The sequence below is a fragment of the Scyliorhinus torazame genome, chromosome 11 (genome assembly GCF_047496885.1).
Source record: "Scyliorhinus torazame isolate Kashiwa2021f chromosome 11, sScyTor2.1, whole genome shotgun sequence".
In the NCBI taxonomy this organism is placed as follows: Eukaryota; Metazoa; Chordata; class Chondrichthyes; order Carcharhiniformes; family Scyliorhinidae; genus Scyliorhinus; species Scyliorhinus torazame.
Genome location: NC_092717.1, coordinates 198,322,388 through 198,338,229, shown reverse-complemented (window position 1 = coordinate 198,338,229; position 15,842 = coordinate 198,322,388). Strand labels below are relative to the sequence as shown.

Below are 15,842 nucleotides of genomic sequence, written 5' to 3'. Positions count from 1 at the left end.
TGGAGGGGTGATGGGATTTGAAGTGGGAATTCTGGAGCTTACGGCACAGGCATGGTGACCAATGGTTGTTGGGAAGGAAATGGAGAATGCGCAAGCGACTACAGTTGGGAGACCAGAGAGTTCCTGGAGGATTATGGGGCTAGACCTCGTTGGAGAGATGGGGATGTGATGTTCCTTGTATAATCCTTCAAGATGGCTAAAAGTCGTAGTGTTGACAAAGAACATCAAGCTATGTATTTGAAACAAAGCTAGTTTATTTTACACTACTTCAAATGGTTCACACACTTCACTAAGTAATAACTAAATCTATAATGTATTTCGAGTACAACTAACACTTTATCTCAACCCTCTTCACAACCTTCCCCCAGAACACCTGGAGACGCAGGCTTTTATAAGATTACTCTGTGATGCCATCTAGTGTCAAGATATGTGAACATCTGCTTGTTAACCCTTTACACTCCTTACATTATACATATCATTACAGCGATAGATGAGGCTTTGGAGAGATTCAAACAGAAAGTAACACACATTCTTGTGGGGATCAGCAAACAGGGTGTGGGGTCGGGTTAGGATGTGCACTGTTCTTAGTCTGTCTGGATCAGCTACTCGCTGGTCAAACTCCCAGCCACCAGGGGAACTAGGTTAAAATCGTATTCTAAAATCGTAATGCTAGAAATAAAACAGTTACCATAACCAGTGAGATGTCATTGATCACATCCACCTCCTTTTAAGAGTCGGGCAAAGGAATTGGATGGAATTATTTTCTGCTTTGCACGGTTGATAAAGAGAATTGTTCCAACACCTCCCAAATGGTTTTTTGCCTCGCACTTACTCTGGCATCTGCATTCTGTGTTGCCTCCCTGATCTTCGCAGTCCAGTCATTCAGATCCTCTTGACTATCTGCAGCCACATCCAACATCTGCACAGGGTGGGACATTTGTTGGGAGTGGATGGTGAAAACGTACTGCTTGCTTCCTTTCCCTTCTTTCTGAATGACTGTTGAGTAAATGCTGAGCATGTTAATATGGTGCACGCAGTCACAGCCAATTAATAAAGCATCTGAAGTATTTTTTAAAAAATAATTAGTTCTGATTTTAGCCCCCCCCCCTTCTTGGTCAAAACTGGGTGTGGGTTGGGGGGGGGTGGTGAGGGAGTTGAACATGTGGAAGTGGTCAGTGATGACTCCTCAGTGAGACTCAAGCTCACAGGAGAAGGTCCGTGAGTCAGAAGAGGATCAGCAGATAAGTTCTTGTTTCCATGTGGGCCAGGAAAAGGCAGGAGAAGTCCTCCCTGGAATTCACAAAGAAGCCTTAGAGAGGGTTAAAGGAGTGGGTTATAGACCTGGTGGTGACCTCCAATTGAAATACCACCTCCCCACCCTTCCTGCTCAATGGCAAAACCACATAGTGAAACCTACTGGGTTACCTGCCTTGCCTCCGCTTTCCCCCACTGCATTTAATACGATTGGTGATCTATAGCCGCAGGTTGACAAATGGAATTATGATATTATTGCCATAACAGAGACTGGCTCAAAGAAAGGCAGAACAGGATGTTAAATATTCCTGGGTACAAGGTGTTTAGGAGTGATCGGAAAGGAAGAAAGGGGGGTGGAGTGTTGATTAAAATTGGTGTTACAGTACTGGAGAGAAAGGATGTTCCAGAGGGGTCAAGGACAGAGTCTCTCTGGCTAGTGGTAAGGAATGAAAAAGGTGCATTAACATTGATCAGTGTGGTGTATGGACCAACCGACTAGTGGAAGGGACGTAGAGAAACAAATTTGTAAAGATTTTATACAGAGGAGCAAGGGCAGCACGGTTGCACAGTGGTTGGCACTGTTTCTTCACAGCGCCAGCGCCCCGGGTTTCTTTCCCGGCTTGGGTCACTGTCTGTGTGCAGTCTGCATGTTCTCCCCATGTCTGCGTGGGTTTCCTCCAGGTGCTCCGGTTTCCTCCCACAAGTCCCGAAAGATGTGTTTGTTAGGTGAATTGGACATTCTGAATTCTCACTCGGTGTACCCGAACAGGAGCCGGAGTGTGGCGACTAGGGGATTTTCACAGTAACTTCATTGCAGTGTTAATGTAAGCCTACTTGTGACACTAACAAAGATTATTATTAAGAATTATAGAGTAATTATAATGTGAGAATTCAATTATCCAAATATAGACTGGGATAGGAATAGTGGAAAGGGACAAGAGGGACGAGGGTTCTTGGGATGTGTTTGAATTTTCTGCAGCAGTGCGTTTCCAGTCCAACAAGAGGACTGGTTCTGGGGAATGAGTGGGCCAATGTGGATCAAATATCAGTGGGAGACCATTTAGGAGACAGTGACCATTGCATCATAAGTTTTAGGTTGACCTTGGAAAAGGACAAGGAACATTCCAGAGCAAGGTTGATTAATTGGGGGAAGGTCAACTTAGATGGGTTGAGAATGCATCAGAGTCAAGTGAGTTGGAATCAAGTGTTGGCAGAAAAGAAGGTGGCTGAACAATGGGCTACCTTCAGAGAGATTGCATTGCAGGCAATGTGAGGTTACATTCCCATATAGGGGAAAGGTACGACAAATAAATCCAGAGCAGTCTGAGTGACGAGAGACGTAGAGGTGAAGATGAAAAGGAAGAAGTGTGCATACGACAGATGTCAGACAGAAATACAATGGAGAATCAGGCAAAATATAGAAAGACCACAGGATTAGTGAACAAACTCATAAGTAGTTAGGAGAGAGTATGAAAAGAGACTGGCAGCTAACATAAGAGGGAATCCCAAGTCTTCAGGAAATATATAAATAATAACGGGGTGGTAAAAGAGAGTAGGGCCGATTAGGGATAAAAAGCGGACTTGCACACAAACTTGCATACTTTGCATCTATCATTATACTGGAGGAGGAAGATTCTACGCAGGCTGGGGCGAGAGAGGAGGTGACTGGTACATGAGAAAGATTTACAATTGTGAGGGAGGGGCTGTTAGAAAGGCTATCTTATTTCCGGTTGCGACTATGCGGAGCTAAGTCGCACGTTCGGCAGCTCCCGACAGAAACTGACTTTTGGGCTCTTTTTAGGGCCCCCAGCGGCATTTTCGGTCGATTTCGGCGTGAGAACAGCTGGTGAGTCAGTTTCAGCGGGAGCATTGCGGAAGTGGTTGCTGGGAGGTAAGTCTGTCCTTTAAAAGCACTTGTCTTTGCAGGGGCAGGCCAGTCGATTTCGGCGTGAGAACAGCTGGTGAGTCAGTTTCAGCGGGAGCATTGCGGAAGTGGTTGCTGGGAGGTAAGTCTGTCCTTTAAAAGCACTTGTCTTTGCAGGGGCAGGCCAGTTGATTTCGGCGGGAGTGGAGCTGGCTGGTTAGTCAATTTCAGCAGGAGCTGAGAATTTTTCTTTTTTTTAAATTAGTTTTTTAGGCGGGAACAGGAAGTCGACCAGCGGACGTCTGGGAAGACCCTCACCAATAAATTCTGGTGGAGAGGAAACCCGAGACACTACACGTGTAGTGTCTCCCACCCGCCCTCCTCCTCTAACCTAATAATAAAACCCATTGGTCTGAGGTAAGTACCATATTTTATTATATTATTATTATTTTTTATAAAAATTTAATTTAGTTATTAGCCAGATCTTGGTAGAAAGTTAGAGGAATAGCAGGGAAGGGAGTGCAATGTTCCTCCTGCAGGATGTTTGAGGTGAGGGATGCAGTTAGTGTCCCTGCTGATTTTACCTGCAGGAAGTGCTGCCATCTCCAGCTCCTCCAAGACCGAGTTAGGGAACTGGAGCTGGAGTTGGAAGAACTTCGGATCATTCGGGAGGCAGAAGGGGTCATAGATAGCAGCTTCAGGGAATTAGTTACACCAAAGATTGGAGATAGGTGGGTAACTGTAAGAGGGACTGGGAAAAAGCAGTCAGTGCAGGGATCCCCTGCGGTCGTTCCCCTGAGAAACAAGTATACCGCTTTGGATACTTGTGGGGGGGGGGGGACTTGCCAGGGGTAAGCCATGGAGTACGGGCCTCTGGCACGGAGTCTGTCCCTGTTGCTCAGAAGGGAAGGGGGGAGAGGAGCAGAGCATTAGTAATTGGGGACTCTATAGTCAGGGGCACAGATAGGAGATTTTGTGGGAGCGTGAGAGACTCACGTTTGGTATGTTGCCTCCCAGGTGCAAGGGTACGTGATGTCTCGGATCGTGTTTTCCGGGTCCTTAGGGGGGAGGGGGAGCAGCCCCAAGTCGTGGTCCACATTGGCACTAACGACATAGGTAGGAAAGGGGACAAGGATGTCAGGCAGGCTTTCAGGGAGCTAGGATGGAAGCTCAGAACTAGAACAAACAGAGTTGTTATCTCTGAGTTGTTGCCCGTGCCACGTGATAGTGAGATGAGGAATAGGGAGAGAGAGCATTTAAACACGTGGCTACAGGGATGGTGCAGGCGGGAGGGATTCAGATTTCTGGATAACTGGGGCTCTTTCTGGGGAAGGTGGGACCTCTACAGACTGGATGGTCTACATCTGAACCTGAGGGGCACAAATATCCTGGGGGGAGAGATTTGTTAGTGCTCTTTGGGGGGGTTTAAACTAATGCAGCAGGGGCATGGGAACCTGGATTGTAGTTTTAGGGTAAGGGAGAATGAGAGTATAGAGGTCAGGAGCACAGATTTGACGTCGCAGGAGGGGGCCAGTGTTCAGGTAGGTGGTTTGAAGTGTGTCTACTTCAATGCCAGGAGTATACGAAACAAGGTAGGGGAACTGGCAGCATGGGTTGGTACCTGGGACTTCGATGTTGTGGCCATTTCGGAGACATGGATAGAGCAGGGACAGGAATGGATGTTGCAGGTTCCGGGGTTTAGGTGTTTTAGTAAGCTCAGAGAAGGAGGCAAAAGAGGGGGAGGTGTGGCGCTGCTAGTCAAGAGCAGTATTACTGTGGCGGAGAGGATGCTAGATGGGGACTCTTCTTCCGAGGTAGTATGGGCTGAAGTTAGAAACAGGAAAGGAGAGGTCACCCTGTTGGGAGTTTTTTATAGGCCTCCTAATAGTTCTAGGGATGTAGAGGAAAGGATGGCGAAGATGATTCTGGATATGAGCGAAAGTAACAGGGTAGTTATTATGGGAGACTTTAACTTTCCAAATATTGACTGGAAAAGATATAGTTCGAGTACAATAGATGGGTCGTTTTTTGTACAGTGTGTGCAGGAGGGTTTCCTGAAACAATATGTTGACAGGCCAACAAGAGGCGAGGCCACGTTGGATTTGGTTTTGGGTAATGAACCAGACCAGGTGTTGGATTTGGAGGTAGGAGAGCACTTTGGGGACAGTGACCACAATTCGGTGACGTTTACGTTAATGATGGAAAGGGATAAGTATACACCGCAGGGCAAGAGTTATAGCTGGGGGAAGGGCAATTATGATGCCATTAGACGTGACTTGGGGGGGATAAGGTGAAGAAGTAGGCTGCAAGTGTTGGGCACACTGGATAAGTGGGGCTTGTTCAAGGATCAGCTACTGCGTGTTCTTGATAAGTATGTACCGGTCAGACAGGGAGGAAGGCGTCGAGCGAGGGAACCGTGGTTTACCAAGGAAGTGGAATCTCTTGTTAAGAGGAAGAAGGAGGCCTATGTGAAGATGAAGTGTGAAGTTTCGGTTGGGGCGATGGATAGTTACAAGGTAGCGAGGAAGGATCTAAAGAGAGAGCTAAGACGAGCAAGGAGGGGACATGAGAAGTATTTGGCAGGAAGGATCAAGGAAAACCCAAAAGCTTTCTATAGGTATGTCAGGAATAAGCGAATGACTAGTGAAAGAGTAGGACCAGTCAAGGACAGGGATGGGAAATTGTGTGTGGAGTCTGAAGAGATAGGCGAGATACTAAATGAATATTTTTCGTCAGTATTCACTCAGGAAAAAGATAATGTTGTGGAGGAGAATGCTGAGCCCCAGGCTAATAGAATAGATGGCATTGAGGTACGTAGGGAAGAGGTGTTGGCAATTCTGGACAGGCTGAAAATAGATAAGTCCCCGGGACCTGATGGGATTTATCCTAGGATTCTCTGGGAGGCCAGGGAAGAGATTGCTGGACCTTTGGCTTTGATTTTTATGTCATCATTGGCTACAGGAATAGTGCCAGAGGACTGGAGGACAGCAAATGTGGTCCCTTTGTTCAAAAAGGGGAGCAGAGACAACCCCGGTAACTATAGACCGGTGAGCCTCACGTCTGTAGTGGGTAAAGTCTTGGAGGGGATTATAAGAGACAAGATTTATAATCATCTAGATAGGAATAATATGATCAGGGATAGTCAGCATGGCTTTGTGAAGGGTAGGTCATGCCTCACAAACCATATTGAGTTCTTTGAGAAGGTGACTGAACAGGTAGACGAGGGTAGAGCAGTTGATGTGGTGTATATGGATTACAGCAAAGCGTTTGATAAGGTTCCCCACGGTAGGCTATTGCAAAAAATACGGAGGCTGGGGATTGAGGGTGATTTAGAGATGTGGATCAGAAATTGGCTAGCTGAAAGAAGACAGAGGGTGGTGGTTGATGGGAAATGTTCAGAATGGAGTACAGTCACAAGTGGAGTACCACAAGGATCTGTTCTGGGGCCGTTGCTGTTTGTCATTTTTATCAATGACCTAGAGGAAGGCGCAGAAGGGTGGGTGAGTAAATTTGCAGACGATACTAAAGTCGGTGGTGTTGTCGATAGTGTGGAAGGATGTAGCAGGTTACAGAGGGATATAGAGAAGCTGCAGAGCTGGGCTGAGAGGTGGCAAATGGAGTTTAATGTAGAGAAGTGTGAGGTGATTCACTTTGGAAGGAATAACAGGAATGCGGAATATTTGGCTAATGGTAAAGTTCTTGAAAGTGTGGATAAGCAGAGGGATCTAGGTGTCCATGTACATAGATCCCTGAAAGTTGCCACCCAGGTTGATAGGGTTGTGAAGAAGGCCTATGGAGTGTTGGCCTTTATTGGTAGAGGGATTGAGTTCCGGAGTCGGGAGGTCATGTTGCAGCTGTACAGAACTCTGGTACGGCTGCATTTGGAGTATTGCGTACAGTTCTGGTCACCGCATTATAGGAAGGACGTGGAGGCTTTGGAGCGGGTGCAGAGGAGATTTACCAGGATGTTGCCTGGTATGGAGGGAAAATCTTATGAGGAAAGGCTGATGGGCTTGAGGTTGTTTTCGTTGGAGAGAAGGTTAAGAGGAGACTTAATAGAGGCATACAAAATGATCAGGGGGTTGGATAGGGTGGACAGTGAGAGCCTTCTCCCGCGGATGGATATGGCTGGCATGAGGGGACATAACTTTAAACTGAGGGGTAATAGATATAGGACAGAGGTCAGAGGTAGGTTCTTTACGCAAAGAGTAGTGAGGCCGTGGAATGCCCTACCTGCTACAGTAGTGAACTCGCCAACATTGAGGGCATTTAAAAGTTTATTGGATAAACATATGGATGATAATGGCATAGTGTAGGTTAGATGGCTTTTGTTTCGGTGCAACATCGTGGGCCGAAGGGCCTGTACTGCGCTGTATCGTTCTATGTTCTATGTTCAATGTTCTATTTGTTCGACGGTTCCCAGTGTGGGAAGGTGATAGTAACATTTCCCCGGCACTGTATGGATTGGACCAGGAGTGGAGCGGTGAAAAAAGTAGTTTTGGAGCAGCGAAAAGTGCGAGGGAGGAAAATTAAGATGGCGGCGGGTGGAGACCAGGCAGCGTGGGCGCAGTGGGCGCAGGAACAGCTGAAGTTTCTCCAGCGCTGCTTCACAGAATTGAAGGCAGAGCTGTTGGAGCCGGTGAAGGCTTCGATAGACAAGCTGCTCGAGACCCAGAAGGCCCAAGGGGCGGCGTTCCGGGAGGTGCAGCAAAAGGCCTCGAAGAATGAGGACGAGATCCTGGGCCTGGTGGTGAAGGTAGAGGCGCACAAGGCGATGCATAAGAAATGGCAGGAGAAGTTCGAGGACATGGAGAACCGGTCGAGGAGGAAGAACCTGCGGATTCTGGGTCTCCCGGAGGGAGAGGAGGGGTCGGATGTTGGAGCATACGTGGTCACAATGCTGAACACGTTGATGGGCACGGTGGCCTTCCCGGGGCCCCTGGAGCTGGAGGGGGCCCACCAAGTCCTGGCGAGGAGGCCCAAGCCCAACGAGCCGCCGCTTGCAGTGTTGGTGCGGTTCCACCGCTTCATGGACAGGGAATGTGTCCTAAGGTGGGCAAAGAAGGAGTGGAGCAGCAGGTGGGAGAATGCAGAGGCCCGGAAATACCAGGACTGGAGCGCGGAGGTGGCCAAGAAGAGGGTACAATCGGGCTAAGGCGGCTCTGCATTGGAAGAGGGTGAAATTTGGAATGTTGCAGCTGACGCGGCTGTGGGTCACTTTCAAGGACCGCCACCACTACTTCGAGACGCCGGAGGAGGCGTGGACCTTTATCCAGACCGAACAGTTGGACTCGGATTGAGGGTCGGTTGCGAGGGGATGTCGAGAGGGGATTGATGTGATTGTTGTGTTTTGGGGGGATGTTCTGTTCTGTTTGGTACTGGGGTGTTTTAGGTGCTGGGTGGGGTAGGGTGAAATGGTTCATAGTGGGGGTTTGATGAGAGTGTGAGCGTCGGTGGTTGGAAGAGGGGGCCCCATTGGGGGGGAGGGGAGAGGGGAGGCCCGAGGTGGGGGAGCTGGGATCAGGCTGCAAAAGGGAGCTGCGCCTGAGGGGGCGGGGCCGGCTTGGTGGAAAGCGCATTTTTTTCCCACGCTAGGGAAGGAAGGGGGTGGGGTCAGGGGGAGGGGTGGTGCTGAAGAGGAGCGCCCGCTGATGGACAGGAGGGGGGGGGGGCGGTCGATGGAGTGGCTGGAGAGGCCGTGGTAAGCAGGAGTCAGCTGACTTACGGGAGTGCTATTGGGGGAGCAACGCAGCTAGGGGCGGACCTAGCTGGATGGGGAGGGGCGGGGGGGGGGGGGGGGAACTGGGTTGCTGATGCATTGGCCAAAGGAGAGCTGGAGCCTGAAGAGAGAGTCGGGGCGGGGGTCTGCCGCTGGGGGGAACGGAGAGTGCGTGAGGTGCGGGCACGCGGCTGTCCTAGAAAGGGAGATGGCTAATCAGCGGGGGGAGGGCGGGGCAGCCCCCTGATCCGGCTGATAACGTGGAATGTGAGAGACCTGAACGGGCCGGTCAAGAGGGCCCGTGTGTTCGCGCACCTGAAGGGACTGAAGGCAGATGTGGTCATGCTCCAGGAGACGCATTTGAGGGTAGCTGACCAGGTTAGGCTGAGAAAGGGGTGTGTAGGGCAGGTTTTCCACTCTGGGTTGGACGCAAAAAATCGAGGGGTGGCGATTTTGGTGGGGAAGCGGGTGTCGTTTGCATCGAGCGCTGAGCATCGTGGCAGAAAATGGAGGTAGGTACGTGATGGTGAGCGGTAAGCTGCAGGGGGTGCGGGTGGTCTTGGTGAATGTGTATGTCCCGAATTGGGATGATGCCGGATTTATGCAGCGCATGTTGGACCGGATTCCGGACCTGGAGGCAGGGAGCTTGATAATGGGAGGGGGGGGCTTTAATACGGTATTGGATCCAGCATTGGACCGCTCTAGATCCAGGATGGGTAAGAGGCCGGCGGCGGCCAAGGTGTTGAGGGGGTTTATGGACCAGATGGGAGGAGTGGACCCATGGAGGTTTGTTAGGCTGGGGGCCAGGGAATTCTCTTTCTTTTCCCACGTCCATAAAGCCTACTCCCGGATTGACTTCTTCGTTTTGAGCAGGGCGCTGATCCCGAGGGTGGAGGACATGGAGTATTCGGCCATAGCCATCTAAGACCATGCCCCGCACTGGGTGGAGCTCAAGCTAGGGGAGGAGAGGTACCAGCGCCCGCTGTGGCGCCTGGAGGTGGGTTTGCTGGCGGATGAGGAGGTGAGCGGGCGGATCCGGGGCTGCATTGAAAGATACCTAGAGGTGAACGATAATGGGGGGGAGCAGGTAGGGGTGGTCTGGGAGGAGCTGAAGGCGGTGTTTAGGGGAGAGCTAATCTCCACTAGGGCCCACAGCTGCGGATGCGGGAGGTGGCAAGGGAGATTGGGGGAGTTAGGGATAAAGGGGAGGGGAACACGGTGCGGAGTGCGGTGGGAATAAATGGGGTATTTAGAGACTTCTATGAGGGGCTATATAGGTCTGAGCCCCCAACGGAGGAGGGGGGGGGATGCGTCGTTTTCTGGACCGGCTGAGGTTCCCGAGGGTAGAGGAGAGGCAGGTGGCGGGGCTTGGGGCTCCGGTAGGGCTGGAGGAGCTGTCTAGGGGGCTGGGGAGTATGCAGGCGGGGAAGGCACCGGGGCCAGATGGGTTCCCGGTGGAATTTTACAGGAAGTATATGGACCTGTTGGGCCCACCCCGGAGGCTGTTTAGCACAGGGCTAAATCGTTGGTTTTGAAAGCAGACCAAGGCAGGCCAGCAGCATGGTTCAATTCCCGTAACAGCCTCCCCGAACAGGTGCCGGAATGTGGCGACTAGGGGCTTTTCACAGTAACTTCATTTGAAGCCTACTTGTGACAATAAGCGATTATCATTCATTTCATTTCACTACTAGTGAGGACTTTCAATGAGGCGAGGTGGGGGGCCCTACCCCCGATGATGTCAAGGGCGCTGATCTCGCTGATCTTGAGGCGGGACAAGGACCCTTTACAGTGCGGGTCGTATAGGCCAATCTCGCTCCTCAACATGGATGCAAAGCTGTTAGCGAATGTGTTAGCTACCAGAATTGAGGACTGTGTTCCGGGGGTGATCCACGAGGATCAGACGGATTTCGTGAAGGGAAGGCAGCTAAACACCAATATGCGGAGGCTCCTAAATGTAATCATAATGCCTGCAGTGGAGGGGGAAGCGGAGATAGTGGCGGCTATGGATGCAGAGAAGGCCTTCGATAGGGTGGAGTGGGGGTACCTGTGGGAAGTGTTGAGGAGGTTCGGGGAGGGGTTCGTTAGTTGGGTTAGGATACTGTATGAAGCCCCGGTGGCGGGTGTGGCCACAAATCGGAGGAGGTCGGAATACTTTCGGCTGTACCGGGGATGAGGCAGGGGCGCCCCCTATCCCCCCTGCTATTTGCGTTGGCAATTGAACCTTTGGTGATGGCTTTAAGTGAGTCCAGGAACTGGAGGGGGCTGGTGCGGGGGGAACACCGGGTATCACTGTATGCAGACGACCTGTTACTGTATGTGGCGCACACGGTGGGGGGGTGGGGGTGGGGGGGGTGGATGCCGGAGGTGATGCGGATCCTCAGGGAGTTTGGAGACTTTTCCGGGTATAAGCTCAACATGGGGAAGAGTAGGCTATTCGTGATACACCCAGGGGACCAGGGAAGCGGGATAGATGAGCTTCCACTAAAGAGGGCGGAAAGGAGTTTTCGGTACCGAGGGATCCAGGTGGCCAGGAGCTGGGGGGCCCTACACAAGCTCAACTTGACGAGGCTGATGGAGGAGGAGTTTAAAAGGTGGGATATGCTGCCACTCTCCCTGGCGGGTAGGGTAGTCGGTGAAGATGACGGTGCTCCCGAGGTTCCTTTTTATATTCCAGTGCCACCCCATCCTGATCCCTAAGGCCTTTTTTAAACGGGTCAGCAGGAGCATCATAGGGTTTGTATGCGCGAAAAAGACCCCGAGGGTGAGAAGGGTGTTTCTGGAATGGAGCAGGGCCAGAGGAGGGCTAGCGTTGCCTAATCTATGTGGGTACTACCGGGCTGCCAATGTGGCGATGATACGCAATGGGTAATGAAGGGGGAGGGGGCGGCGTGGAAGAGGCTGGAGATGGTGTCCTGTGTGGGCACGAGCCTGAGAACGCTGGTGACGGCATCGCTGCCACTCCCGCTGACAAGGTATACCACGAGTCCATCGAGTACACCGAGAGAACCATCGGTTTGTCCCGGGGAGAGTGGATGGGGGGTTCCTGAGCTGGCACAGGGCAGGTATTAGAAGGATGGGGGACCTGTTTATAGATGGGACGTTTGCGAGCCTTGGGGCACTGGAGGAAAGATTCGGGTTCCCCCCTGGAAATGCCATCAGGTACATGCAGGTAAGGGCGTTTGTAAGACGGCAGGTGAGGGAATTTCTGCTGCTGCCAGCGCGTAGGATCCAGGATAGTGTGCTCTCGGGGGTGTGGGTTGGAGAAGGCAAGGTCTCGGTGATCTACCAGGAGATGCAGGAGGAGGAGGAGGCCTCGGTGGAGGAGCTGAAAGGTAAATGGGAGGAGCAGCTGGGGGAGGAGATAGACGAGGGTACGTGGGCGGACGCCCTGGGTAGGGTAAATTCTTCCTCCTCTTGCGCCAGGCTTAGCCTGATACAATTTAAGGTTCTGCACAGGGCACACATGACGGGGGCAAGGCTGAGTCGGTTTTCTGGAGTGGTGGACAGGTCTGTGAGGTGTTCGGGGAGCCCAGCAAATCATGCCTACATGTTCTGGGCGTGCCCAGCGCTGTATGAGCTCTGGAGGGGCGTTGCGAGGACGGTGTCTAAGGTGGTAAACACCCGGGTAAGCCGAGTTGGGGGCTCGCACTATTTGGGGTATCAGACGAGCCGGGAGTGCAGGAGGTGAAAGAGGCTGGTATTCTGGCCTTTGAGTCCCTGGTAGCCCGGCGGAGGATTCTGCTACAGTGGAAGGGTGCGAGGCCCCCAAGCGTGGAAGCCTGGATCAGCGACATGGCAGGGTTCATTAAATTGGAGAGGGTAAAATTTGCCTTAAGAGGATCTGTGCAAGGGTTCTTCAGGCAGTGGCAACCGTTCCTAGACTTTCTAGCGGAGCGTTAGGAGGTGGTCAGCAGCAGCAGCAACCGGGGTGGTGGTGGGGGGGGGGGGGGAGGGGGGGGTACTTGGTGTTTACTACTGTGTTTATTATTGTTTAATGGGGGGCTTGTATATTGGGGGAATACGTGACATAGCTATAAGATGTTTATTTATGTGTTCTATGTTTTTTCTTATTTTTGTTGAAAATATGTTAAAAAATTTGAATAAAAATATTTTTTAAAAAAGAAAGGCGATCTTAAAATAGATAAGGTACCAGGACCAGTTCCTATGCATCCAAAGGTACTGAAGGAAGTGAGAGTGGAAATGACAGAGGCACTAGTGATAATCTTCCAGTCTTCCTTAGTCACAGGGGTGGTGCTGGAGGACTGGAGAATTGCAAATGTTGCATCCTTATTCAAAAAAGGGGGCAAAGATAAAGCTGGCAACTACAGACCAGTCCTCCAAAAATGTCATCCCGATCCCTCACTACACTGAGGAGTTCTGGCGAATGGAGCTCCTCGGTGTAGAAAACGGTGCTCTGTGCGGCCTTGGCCGCGCGTTCCCCACTGATGCCCCTTATTTAACCTGAGTGGTGTTATATTACCATGTGCGTCTTGGCACTGGAGCGCCGGGAAACATGCAGCTAAACACGCTCGCTATGGGACTTTGTTGCCTTTTAGTTGAATCGCGCCATAGTATCTTACGCCTTATTAATGGGGCATTGAGTTCAAGAGTAAGGAGGCCATGTTGAACTTGCTTAAGACATAGTTAAGCTTCATCTGAATTACTGAATCTGGTTCTGAGTGCCATACTTGAGAAGGATGTGAAGGCATTGGAGAAAGTACAGAGGAGATTCACAAGAATGACTCCGGGGATAAAGAATGGTAGCTATCAGGATAGATTGGAGAGGTTGGGTCTGTTTTTCTTGGAGAAAGGAAGGCTGAGAGGAGACTTAATAGAGATATTCAAAATCCTGAGGGGTATGGACAGTGTAAATAGTGAGAAACTGTTCGCACTCGAGAGCATGAAGAATTAAAGGGCAAAGGTTCAAAATTATTGACAAAAGTAGTAAAAGTGATGTGAGGAAAAGTTTTTGACCCAGAGGGTGGTTGGAGCCTGGAACGAACTTCCTGAGAGGGTGGTGGAGGCAGGTTCGATTTGAGGTATTCAATAGGGAATTGGATGCTATCCGAAAAGAAAAAATGTGCAAGGTTACATAGATAAGGCAGAGGAATGGGACCAAGTAGTCTACTCTGTCAGAGAGCTATTGTAGACCTGATGGGTCGAATGGCCTTCTCCTGCACTGCAAGGATTCGGTGATTGTGTGATTGGGTCGGGTTCAGGGCAGGCGGGCTGCCTGATGCCACCTTCGCCCACTGTAAACTGGGAGACAGGTCAGGGATGGACAGGGAGACATGGGAAGACCTCCCCTTTTATTCTATCAACATCCCTCCACCCCCACTCCACCCTCAAATATACTGGTTGGGGGGGGGGGGCACAAACCCATTAAGTCAGAATTCTTGACCTATTGTGACCATTGTGTGAGTACCCTCATCCATGGATTGCAGTGTTCAAAAAGAACACTCAGTCCCATCAGGGATAGAAAATAAATGGCAGCATCTTAAGAGTTAATATGAGAGGTGACAGGTTGATTTGCTAGTAGGCCGTTTTCTGTCAAGACAAAGTAGCTTGTTTGTTTAAATAAGCGCCATCAGAATAATTGACAAATTTTAATAGATGCCAAGTCTGCCCAAATAATAGAAATAGTTAACATTAGATTATCAACTGCCTACCCTAACAGTTAACTGAAGAGGCAGTAGATGTCGCGTTTGTCGCAAGAGGCATCGTGTTTGCCAGACTGGTCATTCTGATCTATCCAGAAGGTCGTTCAATTGCCCAAGTCCTGCCTGTACAACTTAGTGGACTTGATTGACAAGGGGTTTTGATTAGGTATGAATGATGCCTATCTGCCTCTTTTACTGCTAGTTTAGACATCAAACAAAAGAATGAGATTTAACTGAGATTCTATTCAGTCCCTTCTATCCCTGCTGTTACATGAGGCAGAGCTTGAAGGGATTCTGTGAAGTGTCTTTCACACACAAAGGCTTTTCATCAAAGCATCATGGTTCCAGTCTTAGATGTTACCACAGGGACATGCAAGAGCTTTGGGACTTGGTTTTAGAACTGTGCTAAAGCACTGGTGATCAATCAAACATTCCATTACTGTATGCATTCTGTGTATTGATCCATCTTAGTCTGTGATTTTTCTATCTCTTAATAGGCACTAATTAGTAGTTACATTATCTTATTCCACATACAAAGTTGTGCTCATTCATCAACCCTTTCACTGACCTACCTTGGAATTCAATGACTCAAGTTTAACATTTTCATCTTTGTATTTAAATCCCACCAAGATTTCACCACTTATATCTCAGTAACTTGCTCTAGCCCTACAGCCCCTCTCATACCCATTGGTCCTCCGATGCTTGTGTCTGTTGCACCGCATCACCTCTTTGCCTCACCACAGCAAGGTGACAAAGGCATAGTGTTAATGTCACTGGACTAGTAAATCCAGATCTAAAACAGAAAATGCTGGATAAACCCAGCAGGTGTGGCAGCATCTGTGATGAGAAACAGAGATAAGGTTTTGGGTCCAAATGACCCACCTGCAGAACTGAAGACGGGTAGCAATGTAATGAATTATATAGTAGTAGAGGCGGGTGGGAGAGATGGGGCAGAACAGAAGAATAGGGAACAAGAGTAGGTTGGGGCAAAGGATTCAGGGGGTGGTGGGAGTCTGGAATGCGCCATCTGGGAGGGTAGCAGGGGCGGGAATCCTCAACACCTTGAAAAAATATGCCCAAGGCCGGAATTGAACCCAGGCCCCTGGCGCTGTGAGGCAACAGTGCTAACTACTGGGCCACTGCGCCGCCTTCTACTTGGCCACCATGCCGCTCTAGTAAGATGGCACTTGAAATGTCATAACATTCAGGGGTATGGGCCAAGTGCTGAAAAGTGGGTTTATTGTATTATTGCCAGTGCAGACTCGATTCACTATATTGTATGACTCTATGAGAGATTGATAAACGGGTCGTGGATATAAGACAAAGGGGAGTGTTAATGGTGCTA

At 50.1% G+C, this 15,842-nt stretch overlaps 1 protein-coding gene across 4 annotated transcripts in view; it reads right to left on the bottom strand.

The window, feature by feature from the left end:
• Positions 1-15,842, bottom strand: part of LOC140385753 (1-phosphatidylinositol 4,5-bisphosphate phosphodiesterase gamma-1-like) — a 439,770-nt gene that overhangs the window by 50,953 nt on the left and 372,975 nt on the right. For all 4 annotated transcript variants that reach the window (XM_072468226.1, XM_072468225.1, XM_072468227.1 and 1 more), the window contains one exon: positions 833-996. In XM_072468226.1, the coding sequence (XP_072324327.1) occupies positions 833-996 (164 nt within the window). The remainder of the gene's footprint in view (positions 1-832; positions 997-15,842) is intronic.